This window comes from Xenopus laevis, chromosome 1L (assembly GCF_017654675.1).
Source record: "Xenopus laevis strain J_2021 chromosome 1L, Xenopus_laevis_v10.1, whole genome shotgun sequence".
Taxonomy (NCBI): Eukaryota; Metazoa; Chordata; class Amphibia; order Anura; family Pipidae; genus Xenopus; species Xenopus laevis.
This window is the reverse complement of record NC_054371.1, coordinates 187,816,116-187,842,762: the sequence shown is the minus strand read 5'-3', so window position 1 is coordinate 187,842,762 and position 26,647 is coordinate 187,816,116. Positions and strand designations below refer to the sequence as shown.

General features: G+C 38.6%; 1 protein-coding gene across 7 annotated transcripts in view; it reads left to right on the top strand.

Annotated features, from left to right (window-relative positions):
- The window catches only part of apc.L (adenomatous polyposis coli L homeolog), an 82,243-nt gene extending 58,148 nt beyond the window's left edge, over positions 1–24,095 (top strand). For 5 of the 7 annotated variants that reach the window (XM_018243443.2, XM_018243426.2, XM_018243435.2 and 2 more), the window contains 9 exons: positions 315–422; positions 5,067–5,165; positions 6,718–7,096; positions 8,445–8,540; positions 8,644–8,783; positions 10,531–10,608; positions 13,940–14,056; positions 14,231–14,445; positions 14,668–24,095. In XM_018243443.2, coding sequence (XP_018098932.1) covers positions 315–422; positions 5,067–5,165; positions 6,718–7,096; positions 8,445–8,540; positions 8,644–8,783; positions 10,531–10,608; positions 13,940–14,056; positions 14,231–14,445; positions 14,668–21,208 — 7,773 coding nt within the window. In that variant the 3' untranslated portion in view covers positions 21,209–24,095. 7 annotated transcript variants of the gene reach the window in all.
- The last annotated feature ends 2,552 nt before the right edge of the window (positions 24,096–26,647 follow it).

Sequence of the window (26,647 nt, the reverse complement as noted above, 5' to 3'; positions counted from 1 at the left end):
TCATGTGATGCTGCAGCTGAGGCTGGGTATCCCTGTGCTAGTGTTATAGGCTCAGCTGCCGGAGGATGGTCTTCCCATGTCTCACAGCACATTCTTTGTCTGCCAGAGCTCTAATCCCCAGCCCACACTTCCATTTTTATCAGCCGTCTTTCCGAGTTCTGTTGTTCCAGCTTTACGTTGTGAAAGGGATCAGTCGGAGTGAATTAGTAAATGAAGAGGCTAATGCATCCGCAGCTCAGGGAGCGAGCAGCTGAGTCCTGAGGCTTGCTTTGTCTCATCTTCCATGTAACTCCTGTCTGTTCTCACATTAACAGCGGACTCCACAGAGCAAGCATGATGCAGGCAGCAGGGATGCTGAGAAGCTGCCCGATGGACAGGGAACCTCTGAAATCACGGCATCTGGCAATGTTGGAAGCGGACAGGTAAAGGGGATCCAATATTGCTTGTTTTTAGATTATACTCTGTTTTAATTCACAGATTAAGTTCATGTTTTTTAGTTGATTGAAAACTAGATGTTAATGGCATATCGCATTGCATGGAACCATATGGCTTTAAATACAGTCTCATTTGCTTTCATTGGAGCAGGAAGGCAGGCCATATGATTCTTATGTGTATGATGTGAAGTGGGGAGGTCAGTTCAGTAGTGCAGTCAGTGGGTGCCTTGCACATTGCTGCCTAAAGGCTGACATTTTCCTTTGTTCACAGAGATTGCAGCAATAGGGTTTTATCAACTCTGATTGCACTAGTGTAGCACTGTGAGTGACAAGCATGTTATTCAGATTCCCTTCCAATTTCTAAGATCCACCATTCAATTATGGTACCAAGATTAAGCACATGGAAAATGTGGAAAACAAAAGTTAAAAACATGCAAACATATTGTATGGACTGAATTAGATTATTGATTATTCTAATAAAATGCTTCATGCTTGGAGGCAGTTGCATGTTTTTTAACATGTGCAAAGTTGGGTTTGAATTTTGTTTGGTATGCAGCCAAATAATTTGTAAACAGAAGAGGAACTAAAAAAAAAAAATATATTAAATGCAATAAGAATGCACTTCAGCGATATGTCCATTTTGAAATGAACAAGGGAGAATCCCTATTCATGGTAGATAGTGTCATTTCATTGGCACCACCATAGTGGAGGTCAGTGTATTGCATATGCCACAACCCTTAGAGATCTTCATAAAACACACCTGCCTTACACTTGGATGTCTGCCTGTGTCTACTACACCAGAGCACACATCAGATTACAGAGTAAAAGAAAAATATTCTCTGCTTAAACATAATGTGTGCTGCCTGTTTAAAACTCGTAAAAGGTTAATGTGAAGTGCATCAGTACTTTTTTTAGACAAACTCATTACAATAATTTACTCAGATGCTTTGTAAAGTTTGATGACAAAAAAATGGGAATAACTACAGTGTTTCCTCTTCGTAATTAAAGAGGTAATTCACCTTTAAATTAACTTTTAATATGATGTAGAGAGATATTCTGAGACAATTTGCAATTGGATTTCATTTTTTATTATTTGAGGTTTTTGAGTTATTTAGAGTTTTATTCAGCAGCTCTCCAGTTTGCAAATTCAGCAATCCATAATAGGATCATGGTCTTATATAACCTAACACCATGCATTGATTTGAATAAGAAACTGGAATATGAATAGGAGAGGGTCTGAATAGAAAGAGGAGTAATAAAAAGTAGCAATAACAATACTTGTAGCCTTACAGAGCATTTGTTTTGTTTTTTAGATGGGGTCAGTGACCCACATTTGTAAGTTGGAAAGAATCAGTAGAACAAGGCAAATGGTTATAAAACTGTATAATAAAGACGAATTTGGTTGCTTAGAATTAGCTTTTCTACAACATACCAAAAGTTAACTTAAATATTTGCCCTCTTCTGACTGGCCCTGGCAGCCAAAAAATGCTCTTTGGAGCTATGATTTTATTGTTATCATTACATTTTATTACTTATCATTTTATTCAGGTCTCTCCTATTCATGTTCCAGTCTTTCTTTCACACCACTGCTTGGTTGCTAGCTTAATTTAGACTATAGCAACTAGATTGCTGCTGAAATTCCAACCTGTAGAGCTGTTGAACATAAAGCGGAATTATTCAAACCACACATAATAATAAATTGGAGATCAAATGCATATCATAATATAATTTTATACATATACAGTTTCTTTGCTGAAAAACTATCCTGACAAAATGTTTAGTAACTGTATTTGTGCTAAAGCTTGCATGTAATAATTAGTAAAGAAGAAGCATTTTGACAAATCACATTCTTAAATTGTGCAGAAAATAATTGTGCAGAAAAAAATTGTGCAGAAAATAATCACATGTGTGATGGTACATAAAGATCATCAAATATTTGTCTCTTTGCTTTGTCTCAACAGAGTTGTTCTTGCATGCTTTATGGCTGAAATGTATTCATATGGGAAATGGCATATGGGGCATTCAATCTCTTGTGCTTCAATGGGCTACAAAATGCTTGAAAATACCTATTTTTGTGTGTAGATCACACAAATTGCATATTCCAAATCACACAGTAGCATACATACCTACAGCACTCAAGTAATGTGCCCTTTTGAGTTTTTCACATAACTAACATTGAGATAAGAAAGCTTAAAGGGTGCTTCACCTTTAAGTTAACTTTTAGTATGTTATAGAGTGGCTAATTCTAAGCAACTTTTCAATTGGCCTTAAATTTTTCTTTTTTTTTTCTTCTGACTGTTTCCAGCTTTCAAATGGGGGTCACTGATCCCATCTAAAAATCTCATGTTCTCTAAAGCTGGCCATAGATGTAAAGATTTTTAAAATTTATTTTCGTTATCGTGAGACCACGATTATCTCTAAACGATTGTATAAATGTTCGATTTGTCCTTCAACTAAAAAGACCATTTGAAGCGATATTGCCAGTATAACTGTAGCTGCCTGCTTGGCCCTGCAAACATAGATAGATAGATTGCACTGGGACGATAACATTTTTTTAACCTGGCCGATCAAATTTCTGACAGATGTCGGACAACAAAAAATAGTATGATGCACGTTCATTCAATTCTCACTAACCTCCCGATAATTTGACGGATTGTTCGGATTCCACTGAAAATGATCGTTCACACTGAAAAATCTTTGCGTCTATGGGGACCTAAAGGCTACAAATTGTTATTGCTACTTTTTTTTACTCATCTTTCTATACAGAACCTCGCCTATTCATATTCTAGTTTCTTAATCAAATAAATGCATTTTGGTAGGGTAATTTGCACCCTAGCAACCCGATTACTGAAATTTCAAACTAGAGTCGCTGAATAAAAAGCTAAATGACGCAGAAACCACAAATAATAAAGAATGAAAACCAATTGCAGTTTGCCTCAGAATATCACTCTCTACATCATTCTATAAGGTCATTTAAAGGTGAACAGATCAAGCATTAGATATGCCAATATGGCACCACGTAAAAGCTGTTGGATAGTATGACTAGGGATGAAATGGTGTGAAGGTGGCCATACTATTGTTTTGTACTATTATTGTACGAAACAACTTTTCATACGATATTCAGTGCATGTATGATGGGAGGTGAAGTGACCGATGTTGGCTTGGATATCGGTCATCTTGTTGATTGGCCAAGATGGAATCTGGCATCTTTGAAGGCGCCTGAACATCGGCAAAGGGATACTGCTTAATCATCAGATAAAGGTAGAATTCTATTGTTTCTACCTGTATATCCGCATTTAACGTTTGTAGTGAAAACAAACATTCTTCAAAGGAAGGATCGTAATTGTAACGTGTGTGGCCTCCTTTAGTTGGGGCCAATGTGGACAGGGATCTGTACACAGAACACTTCTTCCTTTGTACTTGTATTTCATTATTTTCACAATAAAATAATGTGTGTTTTTTTTTTTACAGACTTGGGATTCTAAATTAGCTGGGGCATTAGGGAGCCTAATAAATTATACTGTTGTCAAGTACATTGGGTATTTTAACCTTCCTCAACTAGCAGTTAGGCAAGTTAAAAAAGTTAAAAGATTGAACGTGAAGGACGTGTGTCTTTTTTTTTTTTTAAACCTAATTTACTATGTATACAACTGTCTATGTTTAGTCATTTCAGCCATTTTCTTCTTTGATTGTTCTTTATATTTAGGCTAAGGGCACACTAAAGCATGCATTTTCTGGGTTGTTTTTGCTCCTCTGTGTAGTTGACTCTGTGTCAGTGTAGCTTTGCACAGAAGTGTAAAGGAGCCTATCTGCTTCTCTCTGCTAGCTGTACACATTGTGCCCTTATAGTTGACAAAAATAGGTCTCCATCTCCATTCTTGGGCACTAATGCTCGTTTCTTTGTTCACTGGTAATAAACATATATTTTAAGCCAGATGGCTGCTTTCTGTGGTCAGTGCCTTTCATGGGGCATCTGGGGAATATCCTGTTGTATGAATACTATATGGTTAATCACTGTATGACTTAATGGACCAGGCTGTAATCCTTTCGTACCCCTGAGACTGGATCCGTATGCTTCTCTCTCTTTTTCCTTTTTCAGTTGTGAATATTTTATGGTGTCGTGATATGCTTTGGTGGGAAGTTAGGGTCTCCATGTTCTTATTCTGTACTTTGTAAACACAACCATGAGCACTTTATAAAATATTCACTTTAGCCTCTTTGTTTAATATTATAGATGTCTCTCAAAATGCAAATGATGTATCCAGTTTATAATGGAATGTATTATTAATGCTTTGTTAAAGATTGTCACGTGCAGAATTTACCATTATTATAGTTCTGAACAGAAAGACTTGCATGTCCACCCATCTTCATCACCTTAAATAGTTATTTTTATGCTGTTACAAATAAAGATTGTATTCTCAGTCTCAATATGCTTTTACATTTGTTCTCAGATCATGCTGATATGTAAATGTATAATCAGACATGGCTTAAACATTATTCGGTTATAAAATATTATACTAGATGATCAGACTGTAAAATTGGTCACAGGACCTGCTCCACTTTATTTATTGAATCTCCCACCCTAGGCTATGTTTATTTATGCACTTACCTATGTAATTGTGTTGGTTTTAGGGTTCATCCAGTAGAGCAGATCACGACACAACCAGTGTTATGAGCTCTAACAGCACTTACTCTGTTCCGCGAAGGCTTACAAGTCATCTTGGTACAAAGGTAAGGGGTGTATGGTGATCACAAGCCTTTGATTAGTTGTATATTTTCTATATTTATTCTGTTTCTCTTGTAAAATTTTAATTTTTCTCTATACTCCTAAACAAACATGGTAAATTGCTAGTCTGCATCTGCCAGCAGGCTGTCTCTTCATCCCTGTGTTTAAATTCCAAGAAAGTGACACCCATAGCACTAACATAGGAGCCAGCCTATAATTACCAAGGCTCTTTTTGCTTTGTGTATTATCATTTGAGGTTTAAATTGAACTGTTTTTTGGACTCTTTAACAATATTCTTCTTTAAATGCTGCCACGTGTTTAGGAGATACATATTCTGTAAGATAATGGTTACATAATATGTAGTTATAATACGGGATGAATGATCTCTGAAATAAAACATGGCTGCGGTGTAGACAAAGAAGCCTCCGTGCTATGCCAGCTTTCATCTACTAGGCAAATCGATAACACTGATCTCTAACAGATGGTGGTTTTGTGTTCTGTTACATACTAATCATAGCATAGCTTCCACTAAAATCATGACCAGAGTCCTGCTTCCTTTTGTTGCGTTATGTGCAACATCAGCTTGAATGGAAATTAATGTTTTTACGCAGGTTTTACATCACCATTTATCCTCTTGCTAGACAATTCTCAGAAAAAAAGTTAATTAGTAATATATTAAAATATAAAAAAAATGTTTTATAGGCAAAACAGCTGATTTGCAAAGCCCCATATTTATACTGTGTGTCAATGTCGTTTTTTTAGAGATGCAATTAAAAAATGTTTAAAAAGTGCTTGCGTGCACATGTACAATCACTATGCATGTTTTTTTTTCTTTTTTTGGGTCTTATCTGGGTATAGGCAGGCACATGATGCACAAGGGCCACTGGAATGTTGGTGGGGCAATGGGTTGCCTGTAAATGAAAGCAGCACGCCAGACATTATATTTTATTGTGTGTCTACTGATCCACTTGTTATATAGAGGTGTGGGAACAGGTCAGAAGGGCACAACCTTCTTTTATCCTTCATTGATGCGCCTCTAAAAGGGTCAAGTAAAATTTTAATTGGTCAACACCCCTTTAAAAGGATTGTACCAAGGGGAGACCACCAGCCTATGAGTAAGTGCCCACTTCAGGCACAAATGCGTTGGGCTTATGTATGTCCTAATAAAGTCTTTTTAATTTTATAAATACTTTGTCTACTTCTTTACTAGTAGATGGTCTCTTCCTATATTCAAATTCTCTACATATTGCAAAAAATGATTGGCAAACCCTTGGACTGGGGCTTACCCTGGTAAGAGACTACTTTATAAGTTGTATCATTCTCTTTCTTTTTCTTCTTTTTGTTTCAAGAACAGAGCCACACACAACTGTATATGCGTTTATTTCTAAAAGGGTCTAACCAACTTTGTTTACTGTAGGAGAAATGCCCATGAGGAAATAGCCTAAAATATAAAACCTCAGTAAGTTGTCTCTAGCTATGGCTACTGTCTCTTTCACGTGTTACCTTCCCATATTGTCTGTTTTCACCATGTTGTGTTTGCATTGTATCTCTCAACAGGTTGAAATGGTATATTCACTTCTATCAATGCTTGGCACTCACGACAAGGATGATATGTCTCGGACTCTGTTAGCCATGTCAAGTTCTCAAGACAGCTGTATTGCTATGCGCCAGTCTGGATGCCTTCCTCTTCTCATTCAGTTATTGCATGGCAACGATAAAGACTCTGTGCTGCTGGGAAACTCGCGTGGAAGCAAAGAGGCCCGTGCTAGGGCTAGTGCAGCACTGCATAACATCATTCACTCTCAGCCTGACGACAAGCGAGGCAGAAGGGAAATCCGAGTCCTTCACCTTTTGGAGCAGATCCGGGCTTACTGCGAAACATGTTGGGAATGGCAAGAAGCACACGAGCAAGGAATGGACCAGGATAAGAATCCAAGTATGTGCACAGGTGTTATGCTGCTGTTAAACTGAAACACATATACAGCTCTTTACAGAGAACACATCATTCACCTGCCCCAATGGAACTTAAAGAGATTCTGTCATGATTTTTTTTTAAACTGAGATTTTTATTGAGCATTTATCATATGTGACATCATACACCTTGGTGTATAAATTATAAGAAAAAGAATGGAGGGAAGGCAGAAAGAGAGGAGAAAAAAATTGCAATTTGGGGAGAGGGTAAAGGGTGAAATAAAGATTCATCAAAATGACAATAACAGAAAACACTGTCATGATTTTTATGATTTTATTTTTATTTCTAAATTAGCGTTTACACTGCAAAAATTTCACTCTTGTTTACACTGCAAATAATTCCTAACCCAGCAAGTGTATTTTGTAGGGATGCACCGAATCCAGGATTCGGTTTGGGATTCGGCCATTTTCAACAGGATTCGGATTCGGTTGAATCCTTATGCCCGGCTGAACCGAATCCGAATCCTAATTTGCATATGCAAATTAGGGGCAGGGAGGGAAATCACGTGACTTTTTGTAACAAAACAAGGAAGTAAAAAATGTTTTCCCTTTCCCACCTTTAATTTGCATATGCAGCCGAATCTTTCATGAAGGATTTGGGGGTTCGGCCGAATCCAAAATAGTGGATTCGGTGCATCCCTAGTATTTTGTTTTTTAATTGTAATATTGGTCTGTAAGCGCCATTTCAGGTAATTTTGCCTGGTCATGTGCTTTCAGAAAGAGCCAGCACTTCAGGATGGAACTGCTTTCTTGCAAGCTTTTGTTTCTCATACTCAATGTAACTGAATGTGTCACAGTGGGACCTGGATTTTACTATTGCGTTCTGTTACCAGGGAGCTGTTATCTTGTGTTAGGGAGCTGCTATCTGGTTACCTTCCCATTGTTCTGCTGCTGGTTGGGGGGGGGGGAGGAGGTGATATCACTCAACCTTGCAGTACAACAGTAGAGAGTGAATGAAGTTTATCAGAGCACAAGTCTTATGGCTGAGGGCAGCTGGGAAATGGACAATATCTTTAGACCCATGTCAGATTTGAAAATTAAATATAAAAAAAATCTGTAGCGTGATTTTTTTATCAGGGACCAATTAACCTACCTGTGTGTTTTTGGAGTGTGAAACCCACCCAGAGTACATACAAACTCCTTGCAAATGGGGTCCAAGTTGGACTAGATCTCCGTACCCCAATCCTGCCACTTTGCAAAGCTAACACAAATTGTTCCCAAGAGAACTGTAATATTTACAAATAAAACCCATATAAATATATATTTTGATACTGTTCCTTGAACTGCTATATTTAAAAATCTTTTTCTTGCAGTGCCTGCCCCAGTTGACCACCAGATATGTCCTGCTGTTTGTGTGCTGATGAAATTATCATTTGATGAAGAACACAGGCATGCAATGAATGAACTTGGTATGGACAGATGATTGTGCACCTGCGGCTTGCAGCCTTGCTCTTTAATATGCATTGTCTCTTGAATTAATGTAGACTGAATTTATGTTTTTCTCTTTCAAAGGTGGACTGCAGGCTATTGCTGAGCTTTTGCAAGTAGATTGTGAAATGTATGGACTTATTAATGACCACTATAGTGTTACATTACGGCGATATGCTGGGATGGCATTGACAAATCTCACTTTTGGTGATGTAGCTAACAAGGTAAAGATGATATCTCATATTGCTATGATGCTGCAAAAAGTCTTTCATAAAGACTGCTCTTTTGAGATGTATTTGAAAATAATACATTTATATTTTTATTTACATCTTTTTTTTTAAAATATATCATTATAAAAATGATCACTAGCCCAGGGATTGTTTTCATGCTCTACAGGACATTTAGGTTGATAATCCTGTAGAGGAAAGCAGGATCATTGTTTTGATCAGTATGCATTGCTCACCAACAGTGCTCTTAAAGGAACAGTAACGTCAAAAAATAAGTGTTTTAAAGTAATGAAAATATAATACAGTGTTGCCCTGCACTGGTAAAACTGCTGTGTTTGCTTAATAAACACTACTATTGTTTATATAAATTAAGCTGCTGTGTAGCAATGGGGGCAGCCATTCAAAGGAGAAACAGCTCAAGTTACACAGCAGATAGCAAATAAGCTCTGTCTGTCTAATGGTGTTATCTGTTATCCATTAGTTAACCTGTGCCATATAGCCGTTTTTCAATTTCCGCCATTGCTCCACAGTAGCTTGTTAATATGGACTATAGTAGTGTTTCTGAAGCAAACAGATCAGTTTTACCAGTGCGGGGCAACACTACATGATATTTTCATTTTCAATTTTTTGGTGTTACTGTTCCTTTAATCAAACACCTTGTGCACCATAATATTATTGTGCCAATCAGCAGTCATGACACCCGTCAGCATTTTCTCATGATACTCCCTAACCAAACTGCTCAAGGAACTTCAGATTTCCATTGAATCAAAATCTTATATGCAATTATGACCAACCTATGCTGTCTCCTATGATGATGTACCATCCTGCTCAGGGAGAGATGTGTGCTCTATAGAATCATCTGGCTGATTCATATTTCAACTTTCCTAAAAACTCCTTGTACTTTTAAAGGGGAACTATTGCAAAAATGAAAATTTAATATAAGCTTCATACTGAAGTAAGAAACTTTCTAAATACAATCAATTAAAAATTCAGCGTTTCTGAAATAATCAAGTTTAGCTTCACTATTCCTCTCTCAGTATCTGTTTCTCTTCATTCTGTCTTCATGCAGAAGTTGGGTGTCCGATGAATGATCCAATATATCTTATAGGGGGCTCCCTTTCCTAGCAGATGTATTAGAGTTCACTCAAATAACTGATTCCAGTACAAACACATTCTAACAAAATAACTGCCTTTTGCACAAATTCTGCATGTAGAGAGACATGATGTCCGGTGGTTTTTATACAGTGACTTCTAATACATCTTCTAGGCAAAAGGAGCCCCCTATAAGATATATTGGATCATTCATCGGACACCCAACTGCTGAATAAAGACAGAATGAGGAGAAACAGATGCTTGTTTGTATTTAGAAAGTTTCTTATTTCAGTATGATGAAGCTTATATAATTTTCATTTTCGCGATAGTTCCCCTTTAACTTACGATGTGAAGGTAGCACAGCTGACACTATTGCACCTGTTAAAAGGCAGCAAAAGCAGATCTCCAACTAATATATTTTCCACTAAATTCAATGGCAGGTGTGACATTAGCTTTATGTACAGCCTTACAGATGGCAGATGTAATTTTAAATATACAATGACAGTTTGTATATAATCCTGTTTATATAATTCATATTATACAATACAGAGGAAGCAAACTTTAATAGCATTGGTGTTACCAGCATAATACATCTGAAAGCACTTTACAGTTATATGTTTCAGACTAACATTGTTTTAAAAATCTTTTTCAGGCTACACTGTGCTCAATGAAAAGTTGCATGCGAGCTCTTGTAGCTCAGCTTAAATCTGAAAGTGAAGATTTGCAACAGGTAAAAACTTTTTATTTCATTATAAGTTTTGGGCATCACACAAACACACAGCACCATTGTTGCTCTGTTACAAAACAGACTGTAAGAGAGAAACAATAAAAAGGAGCTTCCAGGGTTTCTCTGAGACAACTAATCCATACACAGCCACAGCAGGGATCAAACTAACAGCATTAATTACAACATATGCAGCAAGTTTATTTAAATATTCTGGTCTCTATATATTATTAAAGCACCCTTAAATGGACTAAAATGCATTTAAATTAAATCCTGTTTTATATTATTCATTGGAGCACATCTGCAATTTAATAAAAACGTAGTTTAGGTGAGAACACAGATAATAATACATATGCTTTAAAGCTGACTATACATCAGGAGATACAGGGATTTCAGCGGTAATATTTCTTGCTGCTCTTTGGAACTAGCTACATCATACTGGTTGACACTGGTTAACTTAAACTCCATTAATCTTTAGACACAAGCTCAGATTCAGAGAGATAATTAGCCACCCAGCGACAAATCTCCTCTTCTTCGGGGCGACTAATCTCCCCGAACTGCCTCACGCCGGCAAGAATGTAAATCTTCGGCGGGATGGCAATCGGTGCACTTCGTTTTCCGAAGTTGCCTCACGAGGAAACTTCAAGTGACTTCAGAAAATTAAGGTCTCTAAGTGCCATCCTGGTGGCGATTTAGATTCCAGCCAGCGGAGGGGCAGTTCGAGGAGACTAGTTACCCCGAAGAAGAGGCGATTTATCGCTGAGCGACTAAATCTCCCCGAATCTGAGCATATGTCTCTGCCCTAAATGGGCTTTATACGTGGGACAGTATATGCCTCTTCTTTTTTTTTTAATATGTTCTCTATTAATAGGGCTTGTGCTGAATATACTTTTTGCCTATTGTTTTAATTATGAAAAATCTATGCTGGTATGTCTGTTATTTCTGGCACTAAGGGTCGGCACACGGGCAGATTCGGGGAGATTAGCTGCCATGGACAAATCTCCTCTTCTTCAGGGTGACTAATCTCCCCGATCTGTCTTCCGCCGACTAAAATGGAAATCACCTGGGGGCAGGCACTCGGAGCGCTTTGTTTTCCAAAGTCGTCCATAATTGCCTCACAAGGAAACTTCGGGCTACTTCGAAAAACTAAGCGCTCCGAGTACCTTCCCCCAGGCGATTTTCATTTTAGCTGGTGGAAGGCAGATCGGGGAGATTAGTCACCGAAGAAGAGATTTGTCACCTGTTGACTAATCTCCCCGAATCTGCCCGTTTGCCCCCAACCCTAAAAGTAATGTCACACCTGGAGATTCAAGGAACTTTAGTCGCCTGGCGGTGACTAATCTCCCCAAACTGCTTTCCCCTCTCTTCCGCCTGCTACAATGAAAAAACGCCTGCGGCATGGCACTTGTGGCATTTCGTTTTCCGAAGTCGTCCGAAGTTTCCTCGTGATGCATCTTAGGGCGACTTCGGAAAACAAAGCCCAGCGTTTTTTTCATTGTAGCAGGCGGAAGACAGGGAAGCAGTTTGGGGAGATTAGTCACCTCAAAGAAGAGGCGATTAAATCTCCCCGAATCTCCAGGTGTGACCATACCCTAAGGGCTCTTACTCACTAGCGTTCTGACCTGCGCTCCCCTGCGTTCCGGTTTTTGGCGTTCAGCCGCAGGGGAGCGCAGGAATAGACGCATGTCATTATTTCAAATGGGGCTGTACTCACTCAGGCGCGTGTAGGCGCCAAACGCAGGTTCAGACGCAACATGCTGCATTTTTCCTGCGTTCGGCGCCTACACGCGCCTGAGTGAGTACAGCCCCATTTGAAATAATGACATGCGTCTATTCCTGCGTCAAATTAGTGCTTTATAATGGCAAAAAATAGGAAAATATTTTTTTAAAGGTTTTTACTTGTGCATTGTGTATTTTTTCAGCAACACAAACAATGAACATAAACGAGCATTGCTGTGGCAGTTAAAAAAGCAGGGTTATGCAACATCATAGTGTATCATCTGGAAAATAGTTATAGCAAGTCAAGGGTGAGAAGGACACGGTTATGGCATACAATTTTATGCAGCAGAATTCATTGGGTAGTTATCTGTGGCTGGCATACTATTGCTTGATTAGTACTATCAGACCTGAGCATCTGCCTCTAGACATGCCTCTAGCCATGCATCCCATACCTTCTTGAACTTTTGTTTAAAGGGACTACGTCATCTACTAGTCCCAGTAGACACACTACTGGAGTTAAGATTCCAGGCAACAAAATGTGATCACTAAGATATTTCAGCAGTAGTTGTGTAGGATGGGGCATGCTCACAGCAAGTGGGAAAAGAAACATCATCGGGATTGACACTTGCGAGATGTGGTATTAAGATTTTGCCCATAGCTTTCAGCCTGGAAAATGTTGATTTTTTTTTTTTAAACAAACAATTAAAAATAGACATAATGTAATTTCAACGCAAGTCTTATTTATTGTGTTCATTTTAGGTGTATAATGACCCATTAATTCCTTCACCTTAAAGGGGTTCTACACCTAAAAACTGCTTTTTGCAAAATGAAAGAAATGTAATGCCAAGTAATTTTCCATTATATAATCAATATTTCATTTGTTTTATAGGTATTTGTAAATGTATTTGCCATTAAAGGCAGTATTTTGTAAAGTCAGAACCCTGTTCTTTGGTTCTGACTTCAATCAACTGCTTCGGATATATTGTTTTAGAAGTCAGTAGAGACAGTAGTTTAGAGGAAGTAAGCAGTCTGTCAGATATTGTTTTTATTACAAAATACCTTTACAAACAATTTTAAAACAATTAATATGTTTTAATTAATGTATATCGGAATGATACATTATTATGCAAAATCAGTTTTTAGGTGGAGGTCCTTTTAAATATTTAGCATTTATTTTCCTTGAAATACTAGCATATGATTTAGGTGTGCATTTGCTTTTATAAGTTGGAGCTGCCAGTCCTAAAGAAATGACCTTGCACAGTAATAAACAGGTACAGTCTATTTATAATCGCCTTGGGCTGGTAATATTTTGAGATCTTTCCTGAGGCAGCAAATATGGTAACTCCCATTTGTATTTATGATGCATGGTCTAAGCAGGAGGTATATTCTGTGCGCCCAGTCATCTATGTCCTTGTTTTTTGTGCTCTAATGGAAAATAATTGGAAAGGGAAATCTGCTTTATTTAAACACACTTCAAACATACTTGCAGATCTGTATCATAGATATACTAAAGTAAGGTCTGATCATTAAAAAAACTTTGAGTGACCATTTAAAAACAGTAAAATTGATACTGCTGTGTTCAGGCATTTGCTTTGGCTTATGATTTATTTTCTTGTAGGTTATTGCAAGTGTTTTAAGGAATTTATCCTGGAGAGCAGATGTGAACAGCAAAAAAACCCTTCGAGAGGTGGGAAGTGTGAAGGCTCTAATGGAATGTGCTCTGGATGTAAAGAAGGTAAAAGACACAACACATGCAATGGCACTCTTCCTTGCCATTTTATTTGTAGAACCAGTACAGTATGATTTAGTATATAAAGAATGTCAGAGGTTTTCCTATCGCATTTCCCACAGTAAATCTCTGGAACCTTTAAACTATAAAGCTCATTCTGTGTTTTTTTCTGTTTAATAGGAGTCCACTCTGAAAAGTGTGCTAAGTGCCTTGTGGAATTTGTCAGCTCACTGCACAGAGAATAAAGCAGATATCTGCTCTGTAGATGGGGCGTTGGCATTTCTAGTTAGCACATTAACTTACCGAAGTCAAACCAATACTCTGGCCATCATTGAGAGTGGAGGTGGAATACTACGTAATGTGTCCAGTTTGATTGCTACTAATGAAGACCACAGGTTGGTTTATTGTTTGCTTTTTTTTCTTTCAGTACTGTACTCTATCCATATATTGTATAGTGGCTGAACTATTTACCAGTGCTTGCTTTGTTTTATTGTTTACATGTACTTGATATTAACAAGTTTTGTTTTTCCTTGCAACTTTTTTTAAGGCTGTTAGAAATGTTATATTGTTTGCCAGTGTGTTTAGCCTAAGTATTTTTGTTTGTGTTTAAATTACAGACAAATCCTAAGGGAGAACAACTGTTTGCAGACCTTACTACAGCACTTGAAATCACACAGCTTGACTATTGTAAGCAATGCCTGTGGGACCCTGTGGAATTTATCAGCACGAAATGCGAAAGACCAGGAGGCCCTCTGGGACATGGGGGCAGTCAGCATGCTCAAAAACCTTATCCACTCAAAGCACAAGATGATAGCTATGGGCAGTGCTGCAGCTTTAAGAAACTTAATGGCAAACAGACCGGCAAAATACAAGGATGCCAATATTATGTCCCCTGGCTCAAGTGTGCCATCTCTTCATGTTCGGAAACAGAAAGCATTGGAAGCGGAACTAGATGCACAACATTTGTCTGAGACATTTGACAATATTGATAATTTAAGCCCCAAAACCACCCACCGCAATAAACAAAGGCATAAGCAGAACTTGTGCAGCGAGTATGCTTTGGATTCTAGCAGGCATGATGATTCGATATGCCGCTCAGACAATTTTAGTATTGGTAATTTGACTGTTCTTTCTCCATATATTAATACAACTGTGCTACCAGGGTCATCTTCACCTCGACCAACTATGGATGGTAGCAGGCCTGAAAAAGACAGGGAAAGAACAGCAGGTCTCGGCAACTACCATTCGACAACTGAAAGTTCTGGAAATTCTTCCAAGCGTATTGGCATACAGTTGTCAACTACAGCTCAGATTTCTAAAGTTATGGATGAGGTATCAAATATTCACTTGGTCCAGGAAGACAGAAGTTCAGGGTCTGCTTCTGAAATGCACTGCATGTCAGATGAAAGAAATTCACAAAGGAAACCTTCCAGCAATCACCCCCAATCAAATCCATTCACTTTCACTAAAGCAGAGAGTTCCACGAGGGGTTGTCCTGTAGCATTTATGAAAATGGAATACAAAATGGCATCAAATGATAGTTTAAACAGTGTCAGCAGCACAGAAGGGTATGGGAAACGTGGCCAAGTAAAACCATCTGTAGAGTCTTACTCTGAGGATGATGAAAGTAAATTTTTTAGTTATGGGCAGTATCCTGCAGGCCTAGCACACAAAATTCAGAGTGCAAACCACATGGATGATAATGATACAGAACTAGATACACCAATAAATTATAGTCTGAAATATTCAGATGAGCAGTTGAATTCTGGTAGACAAAGCCCAACACAGAATGAGAGGTGGGCAAGACCAAAGCATATAATAGACAGTGAAATGAAACAAAGTGAACAGAGGCAGCCTCGAACCACCAAAACAACATATAGTTCCTACACTGAAAATAAAGAAGAAAAGCATAAAAATTTCCCACTCCATTTCAACCAACCAGAAAATACACCTGCTTACACCAGATCAAGGGGGACAAACAACCAAGTAGACCAGTCTAGAGTAAGCTCTAATCTCCCAAACAATTCAAAGGCTTCCAAAACTCATTGTCAAGTTGATGACTATGATGACGATAAAACATCAAATTTTAGTGAACGCTATTCTGAGGAAGAACAACAGGAAGATGAAACTGAAACAAGACAAAGCAAGTACAATATTAAACCTTATGCCTCAGAAGAACACCACGGGGAACAGCCAATTGATTACAGCCGAAAGTATTCTACAGATGTTCCTTCATCAGCACAGAAACCATCCTTCCCATATTCAAATAACCCCTCAAAGCAAAAACCCAAAAAAGAGCACGTTTCATCCAGCAGTAATACTCCAACTCCATCACCAAACTCCAATAGACAAAATCAACTTCATCCTAACTCTGCTCAATCCAGACCTGGGCTAAATAGACCAAAACAAATTTCTAACAAGCCACCTTCTATTAACCAAGAGACTATTCAAACATATTGTGTTGAAGATACGCCCATATGTTTTTCACGAGGCAGTTCTTTATCTTCGCTCTCATCTGCTGAAGATGAGATTGAAGGACGGGAAAGAAGTTCAAGGGGACAAGAATCGAATAAAACTCTTCAAATAACAGAGCCTAAAGAAATCCAGAGTGCAGCCTCCAAGGATAGTTCAGTAAATGAAACCCGTTCATCAGTACACCATACACGGACCAAAAACAACAGACTCCAAACATCTAACATTTCACCCTCTGATTCATCCAGGCAAAAATCTGTTGAATTTTCATCAGGTGCTAAGTCACCATCAAAGAGTGGTGCCCAAACACCTAAAAGCCCACCAGAACATTATGTCCAAGAAACACCTTTAATGTTTAGTAGATGCACATCAGTGAGCTCATTGGATAGTTTTGAGAGTCATTCTATTGCTAGCTCAATAGCTAGCTCTGTGGCAAGTGAGCACATGATTAGTGGAATTATAAGCCCTAGTGATCTTCCTGATAGCCCTGGTCAAACAATGCCTCCAAGCAGAAGTAAAACACCACCACCTCCTCAAACAGTGCAAGTTAAAAAAGATGTCAGTAAGCCTAAAGTATCTGGTGAAGAAAGGGAAAAAGTTCCAAAGCCGACAGCAGTACATTCTGCAATTCAAAGAGTCCAAGTGCTTCAGGAAGCAGATACTCTGCTGCATTTTTATACTGAGAGTACACCTGATGGATTTTCATGTGCATCCAGTCTTAGTGCTTTAAGTCTGGATGAACCATATATTCAGAAAGATGTAGAGCTGAAAATTATGCCACCTGTTCTGGAAAACGATCAAGGGAATGAAGCAGAGTCAGAAAAGGAGGTTATAGACAATAAAAATAAAAAGGAAGATAAAAGATCAGAACAAGAAAAAGATATGCTTGACGACACAGATGATGATATTGATATACTAGAAGAATGTATAATTTCTGCTATGCCCAGGAAACTGTCAAGGAAAAACAAGAAAGTTCCACAGCCAACGTCTGGAAAACCACCACCACCAGTTCCAAGAAAACCAAGTCAGTTACCTGTATATAAACTACTTTCCTCTCAAAATAGACTTCAGACTCAAAAGCATGTTAATTTCACTAATTCAGATGATATGCCTAGAGTGTACTGTGTTGAAGGAACACCAATAAATTTTTCGACTGCAACATCTCTTAGTGATCTCACAATAGAATCCCCACCAAATGAACTGGCAAATAATGATCAGCCAAATACTGTCTCACTGTCCACAGACTTCGAAAAGAGAGACACTATTCCTACTGAGGGAAGGAGTACAGATGAGACAGATGCAAGTAAACATTTAAATCCTTCTACCTCAGTACTTGATGAGGATAAAGCTGAGGAAGGTGATATTCTTGCAGAATGCATACATTCTGCAATGCCTAAAGGGAAAAGTCACAAACCGTACAGAGTAAAAAAAATAATGGATCAGATTAACCACACATCAGCTGGAACGTCCTCATGTAACAGCAGAAGTATGCAGGAAATTGAAAAAAATAAGCCAACCTCACCAGTAAAACCTATGCCACAAACTATTGAGTTCAAAGAACGCTTAAAGAAAAATACAGAGTCAAAACTAAGCCCTAGTAGTGAAAACCAGTACTGTGATCCAAGGAAACAGAATAATAAAAAACCCTCAAAAGATGCAAATGAAAAGATTCCGAACAATGAAGAGAAAACTAAAGGATTTGCATTTGATTCCCCTCACCATTATACTCCAATTGAAGGGACACCATACTGTTTCTCGAGAAATGATTCATTAAGTTCCCTAGATTTTGAAGATGACGATATTGATCTTTCCAAAGAAAAGGCAGAGTTAAGAAAAGAAAAGGGAACAAAGGATACTGACCAAAAAGTAAAATACAAAAATGAGAATCCAGCTATAAATCAGAGGGGTAAACAAAATCAGGTTGGACCAAAGAGCTTAGGAGGAAGAGATCAACCAAAAGCATTAGTACAAAAACCAACTTCATTCTCTCCTGCAGCAAAAGGAACGCAAGACAGAGGGGGTGCTACAGATGAGAAAATGCAGAATTTTGCCATTGAAAATACTCCTGTTTGCTTTTCTCGGAATTCATCCTTGAGTTCACTAAGTGATATTGATCAAGAGAACAATAATAAAGAAACTGAGCCTTTAAAACAAACCGGAACATCTGAAACACAGCTAGGACTGCGCAGACCTCAAACTTCAGGGTATGCACCTAAATCTTTTCATGTGGAGGACACACCAGTGTGTTTTTCTAGGAACAGTTCTCTCAGTTCTTTGAGTATAGACTCTGAAGATGATTTGCTACAGGAATGCATAAGTTCTGCAATGCCCAAGAAAAGGAAGCCTTCAAAAATTAAGAATGAAGGGGGGAAAAGTCGTTCAAATAGTGTTGGTGGCATTTTGGCTGAGGAACCAGATCTTACACTGGATCTGAGAGATATTCAAAGCCCTGATTCTGAAAATGCATTTTCTCCAGACTCTGAAAACTTTGACTGGAAAGCAATTCAGGAAGGTGCAAATTCAATAGTGAGTCGTTTACATCAAGCTGCTGCTGCTGGTTCACTCTCCCGACAAGGCTCTTCAGATTCTGATTCAATTCTTTCATTGAAATCAGGAATTTCCTTGGGATCCCCATTCCATCTTACTTTAGACAAGGAGGAAAAGACTATCACTAGTAACAAAGGGCCAAAAATTTTAAAGCCAGCTGAGAAAAGTGCACTCGAAAATAAAAAAACTGAAGAGGAACCTAAAGGAATTAAAGGTGGCAAGAAAGTTTATAAGAGCTTAATAACAGGGAAATCACGTTCCAGCTCAGACTTCTCAAGTCATTGTAAACAATCAGTGCAAACAAATATGCCCTCCATCTCCCGTGGAAGAACAATGATCCATATTCCTGGTGTTCGTGCTAGCTCTCCCAGCACAAGTCCTGTATCAAAGAAAGGGCCTGTTTTTAAAAATGTACCATCGAAAGGTTCAAATGAAAACCCTAGTTCTAGTAGTTCACCCAAAGGTACAAAACCTTTAAAATCAGAATTGGTATATGGCAGCAGGCCATCATCAACACCAGGTGGATCAAGTAAAGGAAACTCCAGGTCAGGATCTAGAGATTCTGCTTCTTCAAGGCCATCTCCACAACCATTAAGCAGACCGTTGCAGTCTCCTGGTCGGAACTCTATTTCACCTGGTAAAAATGGAATAAGTCCCCCAAACAAATTTTCGCAATTGCCAAGGACCACATCACCTAGTACAGCATCTACAAAATCATCTGGCTCAGGAAGAATGTCTTATACATCCCCAGGGAGGCAGCTGAGTCAACCGAACCTTAGCAAACAATCAGGACTGCCCAAAACTCATAGTAGTATACCTCGAAGTGAATCCGCATCAAAGAGTTTGAACCAAAATGTAAACACTGGCTCAAACAAAAAAGTAGAACTGTCTAGAATGTCCTCCACAAAATCCAGCGGAAGTGAATCTGACCGATCCGAGAGACCTGCTTTGGTGCGCCAGTCTACCTTTATTAAGGAAGCACCTAGCCCTACATTAAGGAGGAAACTGGAAGAATCTGCATCATTTGAGTCCTTATCTTCCTCCTCAAGAGCAGATTCTCCACCAAGATCTCAAACTCAGACACCTGCTTTAAGCCCCTCTCTTCCCGATATGGCTTTATCAACGCACTCCATTCAAGCTGGGGGATGGCGAAAAATGCCTCCCAACCTGAATCCTGCTGCAGAACATGGGGATAGCCGCAGACGTCATGACATAAGTCGATCGCATTCAGAGTCTCCATCCAGGCTTCCAATCACACGATCAGGTACGTGGAAACGTGAACACAGTAAACATTCATCTTCACTTCCTCGTGTTAGTACGTGGAGAAGAACTGGAAGCTCATCATCCATTCTTTCTGCTTCATCCGAATCTAGTGAAAAAGCAAAGAGTGAAGATGAAAAGCAGCAGGTATGTTCCTTTCCAGGACCTAGATCAGAGTGCTCGTCTTCTGCAAAAGGAACTTGGAGAAAAATAAAAGAGAGTGAAATTCTTGAGACCCCCAGTAATGGCTCATCAAGTACTATTGCGGAGTCCAATTGTAGTTTAGAATCTAAAACTTTAGTTTACCAAATGGCTCCTGCTGTTTCTAAAACTGAGGATGTATGGGTAAGGATCGAGGATTGCCCAATTAATAATCCAAGATCGGGAAGGTCCCCTACTGGTAACTCTCCACCAGTTATTGATAATGTTTTAGATCAGGGTCAAAAGGAAGAGGCAGCAAAGGATTGCCATACCAGGCACAATTCGGGCAATGGGAATGTACCTTTGCTGGAAAATAGACAGAAATCATTTATTAAAGTGGATGGCTTAGATACTAAGGGAACTGACCCAAAGTCTTTAATAAACAACCAGCAAGAGACAAATGAAAATACTGTTGCTGAGCGTACAGCATTTAGCTCAAGCAGCTCCAGCAAACACAGCTCGCCAAGTGGAACTGTTGCAGCGCGAGTCACACCCTTTAACTATAACCCCAGCCCCAGAAAAAGCAACGGCGAGAACAGCACATCACGACCTTCCCAGATTCCCACCCCAGTGACTAATAGTACAAAGAAACGGGACTCCAAAACAGAAACAACAGACTCTAGTGGATCTCAGAGCCCCAAAAGGCACTCTGGTTCTTATCTGGTGACTTCGGTTTGAAACGAACTTATAAGAAAACTGATGTATTATTTAAATCTGTTAATGTATATTGTTAAAAGACACGTATATAAGACAAAGGCTGTAAATATATTTGACTTTTAGTGGGAATTGTCTAGGAAGCCATAATTTAAAAAACAAATCCATTCATCATTTACTGCAGGAGACCAACAAAGTGAAAATCATTAAAAACACTTGCAAGAATATTTGTAGAAAGATTTTACATAAACCTCTTCAGTAGCAAAGAAAATTCTTTGATGGACTTTTTATTAATCTAATAATCCTTATCCACGGATTCTATCCCCCTGTACAATATTGGATGTTACCATAAACCCTACTTAATGTAGTCGTTTCAATATGTTCTAGGAGACTAACTGACATAACCACATCAGGGATAACCGGTATTTATGCAGAAAAAGTATTGTTTTAGTAATTGTGAATCAATTTAAGTGTGCAACTAACCATGTGACTGTGAAATTCACAGCCCTGTGGTTTCTACTGAATTTTTATCAAGGACTGTCTCTAGCCTCGCTTTACTGCATGACAGAATTGACCCTTCAGTTACTTTCTGAAGTAATGGTTTTTGCTCCCATCGTGCATAGGTACAATATCTGTGGTGTAACAATTTGCACAAGTTTGTGCTCGGCAAGAATAGGAAATCTGTGTTACTGGTAAATTGCTGCCCAGGATAGTTCTCCATGGACTGTGTTTCCTCAAAGTAGTCATTTGCTATGCTATATGTTGTATATTCTGGTATTTGAGGTAAGATGGCTGCTCTTTTATGAATGAGACAGAAAGTCTCTACATGACCTAAGTGAACATTTCTGAATAAATTAATACTGTATGTAAATTCTAAATTTGTCTTTATTGTGAGCTGTTAGGTGGCATGCACATGCTGTCTTTTTGTATGTCTGATTAATGAATGAAGGGAAAAGGTAACTTGTTTTATTTATTTATTTTTTTGCAGTACTGTTTAAAAAAATGAAGTGTTGCCAGGTGCAGGAGATAGACAAAATAATGGAAACAAACTAAAAAATTAGCTGAATCATTATACAATAACATTTTGTAGGCTGCATTTTGAAGTGGCTTTAATTCTTTGATATGATGATTTTTATAAGATTCTAATGGGATGTCCAAATTCCAATAACCCAAAGGAATGATCATGTGGCAATGGTGGATAATATGTTGTCTCCATTCAACCTGCTTTGTGAAGGTTTTATTGTTATATAAACATATTGAGGAAACAATGTGGCTATGACTGGCTGTAATTCTCCAATGCACAGACACTGTGATGGCAGTCCATAACACAACAGGCAATGTAGGTTTCAGGTCTCCTTTGGCTTTTATTGTTCCAACAATACCTGAACTTAAATTATACCCTAGTAAAAGCTGTTTTTTTCAGTGGCGCTAAATATACCACAACAGCATACCAAATAGCTCCTTTTTTTCTCTTGACAAGGCATTGTTTTGTTGCTGAGATTACATTTTGTAATGGAGAATTCTGCTTTACATTTGATAGATCCTATCTGCAAACTCAGTTTACAGCACTGCTTTGGTTAGGGCTATTATTAGCATGATGGCTTGGAATAAACCCTATTCATTTCTTTGACAGTTGACTGGACCTGCCGGTGCATTTATTGGTTCCGGCAATTGTCACTTGATTGCCATAGTAGTTAAGGGGATGACTACTGATGTTTTTGTTACCCACTTTTCGAGCTGGAAAGCACTTGGGTATCAGCTGGTTAAACCACCCTGTCTGACAGGGCAAAACAGCATCCACAACTTTCTCTAAAAACACGGCAAACTTGCTTTTCCCTTTGAGACATGGTCATAAACAGGGTTGTCCACCTGGGGCACTTTGGACTGTATGCAGAGATAGTAAAAGGGGCGAGTGATATTTTAATATAATATGCCTTCAGTGGCTTTTTATTGTCTTAGTTTCCTCATGGTGTTCCTTTGACTTTTTCTAAACATAATGTCACTGAATTGCTATATTCAGAATTAAAAATGATTCAATGGGCCATATTACCTGTCTCTAGAGATGTGAAGACCAGCTTTTAAACTTATTACACCATCTGGCTTTCAGTTTTTAATTGGTCTTTCCACCAGTCATAATATACAATAAAGGTTTGCAGAGATTTGGTAAGAGTTGGATATTCTGTTTTGTATCTACGATCTTGTAGGCTTGTTCATTTCTATTTTACATTTAATGGACATATTGTGTTAAATGTCCATCTGTCCCTGCCTTTGTGCTTTGGTTTGTACTGCTGTTACTCCTAATGAACTTAAACCTTGTGTGAAATGTGCTGGGAAACTTGCTGCTTCCAGATGTTGTTGAAATGCAATCCCCAAAGTCCCATAAAACAGCTGTAGGGACAGATTGCTGTATTCTGTAGCTTGTAGAAACAACAATGAATTTATTAAATGTTTTAATGAAGATGAAAGCAATAAGCAGCAGCTCAGACAATTTCAAGATAACTACAGCGTGCCCATGCCTGGTGAATGCCATAATGATCTGCCAGATAGCGAATCTTGCACTTATTAAAGTATCTGCAGCCAAGTATTGGCAGCTCAGTCTGAAATACGTAAAAAAATACTTTTAATTGCATAGAAAAATGTAAAAACAATTTGCAATGGTTTCCATTATTTTGTCTACTGCTGTAAACTTAAATAGTGCTTTTTTTCCCCCGATTTTTCTCACTTATCATACTCTATCATAAATATTTTTTCACTTCATAAATTATTACGGTCCTGTGAAAGTCACACTTTTCCCTGAATAATTTAATTGAAAAAACTTTTTCCCCTTTAAGTATGATTCACACTTTTTTTTGCCAAGGTAGTATGCAAAGTGAATTTTACAGTTTTTATAATAAAAACAACTTGAAACTTTTGTTTGTGAGTTCTGTATTTTGGGTTTTTATTTTGGCTATCTTTGTATTTTATATAACATTTAGGTTTCAATGCTTATAGGATCAGTTTCAGGTATCACTAATTGATGCTGCCATGAGTTTTTGTCTTTAACCTTCACTTTATATCTCTGTCAGTAGGTTTCCAGAAAGGGAGAAGAGGTTGATAACTTAGTACCACAGGATACAGCCGGTCTTTCATAGTCTGTTTACTATATGTTATATCTCTAGTGAGTAATTCAAAGCTGCTGGTCACTGCGGACAGAGGAAGAAAGTTGGAAGGCTCCAGAACAGCTTCAGTGGCATGTATCTGTATTGGCATAGGGCTGCTGCAGTGATGTACGGGGTCAGGAAAAACGTAACTGTCACCCGACCCTAATGTGCAAAACCTTAAGCCACACCCACACCTAACCCGCAAAATGTTACCATTGTACAACCACCACCCAACCCATTCTTACATAAAAAATGCTTCTATTACAACACAGAGTTCAAAGGTGCCATCTTCTGTCAGTTGCCGATACTGATCGTGTGGGAGTAGTAGAAGACAATTCCGGACATCAATGAACTACACATGCTCCTTCAAGATCTGTCGCTGCTCTAACTGAATAAGACAAATAAGATGGCCCCATTGAAGTCTGCTGCGCAGCTCTGCAGAGTTAGTGCAACTCAGCAGACATGCAGACTTCTAAAAAGAATAGAGGTTGCATGGAGCGAGGTGTAAGGTTTAGTTCTCCTTTAGGGTTGTGGCACGCAATGAGATTAATCGCCAATCGACAAACCTTAATGACTAAAACAATTGAGAGTCAAAAGTCCAGATAGCCTGAACACTTGCCCTGCAACTCCCAGCAACCCAGTTCAGACCACTATTAATAGTAATAGTTATAGCATTACACTTATATCACTCACCATAGCTTAAAACTATAGCTTTTAATAAGTCAATAGTTAAAAATAAAACGCACCCTTTTGTGCCACACTTCTGCGTTATATAACGTCAATGCTGGACCTTGTCCATAAAAACATACCATTAAAATTGCCTAGGTGGACAAGTGGTTGGCCTAATGCCAATAATTCGGCGTGTATCAATCTTTGAATGGGAGTCGCAATTAATCTCTATATGCATTAAGCCAAAGGGACTCGCCCCAGTTCCATAGGCAATCAACGTACAAAAGAGTTTATATCAAAAGATATAGGTCCCAAGGCTTTCAAATAGTTGAAACAAAAATATTTATTTAAGTTACATTAAAAAAGCGATACATACTGACCCCACATGGTCCACCTTACGCGTTTCGTACCCTTCGGCACTTAATAGGTGTCTCATAATTCGGCGTGACCAATATTGTTTCAGAGATCCTAATAAGTAAGTGTATCACCAATTAGGACAGTAACCCCCTCCCTTCCATTTCCCATGGGCCCCTAAAGAAGCCGATGAGTCGGCGAAATGCGTAGGGCTGCATAGGTGGACGGTGGTGAGAGTAGCTGCGACCACTCCCAACGTAGATAGGCAGGTGCGCCTTTGGAAATGGAAGGGAGGGGGTTACTGTCCTAATTGGCGATCTCTGAAACAATATTGGTCATGCCGAATTATTGGCATTAGGCCAACCAGTTGTCCACCTAGGCAATTTTAATGTTTTTATGGACACGGTCCAGCATTGACGTTATATAACGCAGTGGGTATGTTGGGTCGTGGGAAGTGTGGCACAAAAGGGTGCGTTTTGTTTTTAACTCTTGACTTATTAAAAGCTATGGTGAAGGATATAAGTGTAATGCTATCACTATTACTTTTAAAAGTGGTCTGAACTGGGTTGCTGGGAGTTGCAGGACAAGTGTTCAGGCTATCTGGACATTTGACTCTCACTTCAGTTGTTCTAGTCATTATAGATACATTGTATTCAACCTTGCAGACCAGCTATTAATTATACATTGTAGCACATTGGATGCTTATTCTAGTAATCGATAAACCTTCTCTACTGCGGGCGACTAATCTCCCCGAAATGCCGTACCGCCGGCAAGAATACAAATTACCGGCGGGATGGCATACATTTCTGAAATCTCCCAAAGTTGCCTCATGTGGAAACTGGGTGATTTTGAAAAACTGAAGCGATACGTATGCCATCCCACTGTGTGCCACCACCCTTAAAGGGGACCTGTCCTTTTAAGAAATAATTCCAAATCCTATTTTATCTTGTTAGTTAAACAAAATAATCTTTATTTATACTATATAATTTATTTAAATCTTGTTTCCTCCAGCCTGGAAATTCATAATTATAGCAAGCAGGCAGGAGCCATTTTGTGAACACTGATATTTGCATTATTTCAAAATCTTATTTCTCGGCCATAATGGGGGACCTGATGGCAATCCCCATGCACAGGTTACACAATTAGATTATAAGGAGGGAAGGGGAATGTAAGGAGAGCATGGACATCTAGGAAGTGCTGAATGGAAAGTGAAAATAATTTCCTGCCCCGCCTCTATGACTAAGGCATAGAGAACTGGCAGGCAATATATGATTGACAGCTGAGATTTTTATATGAGCAT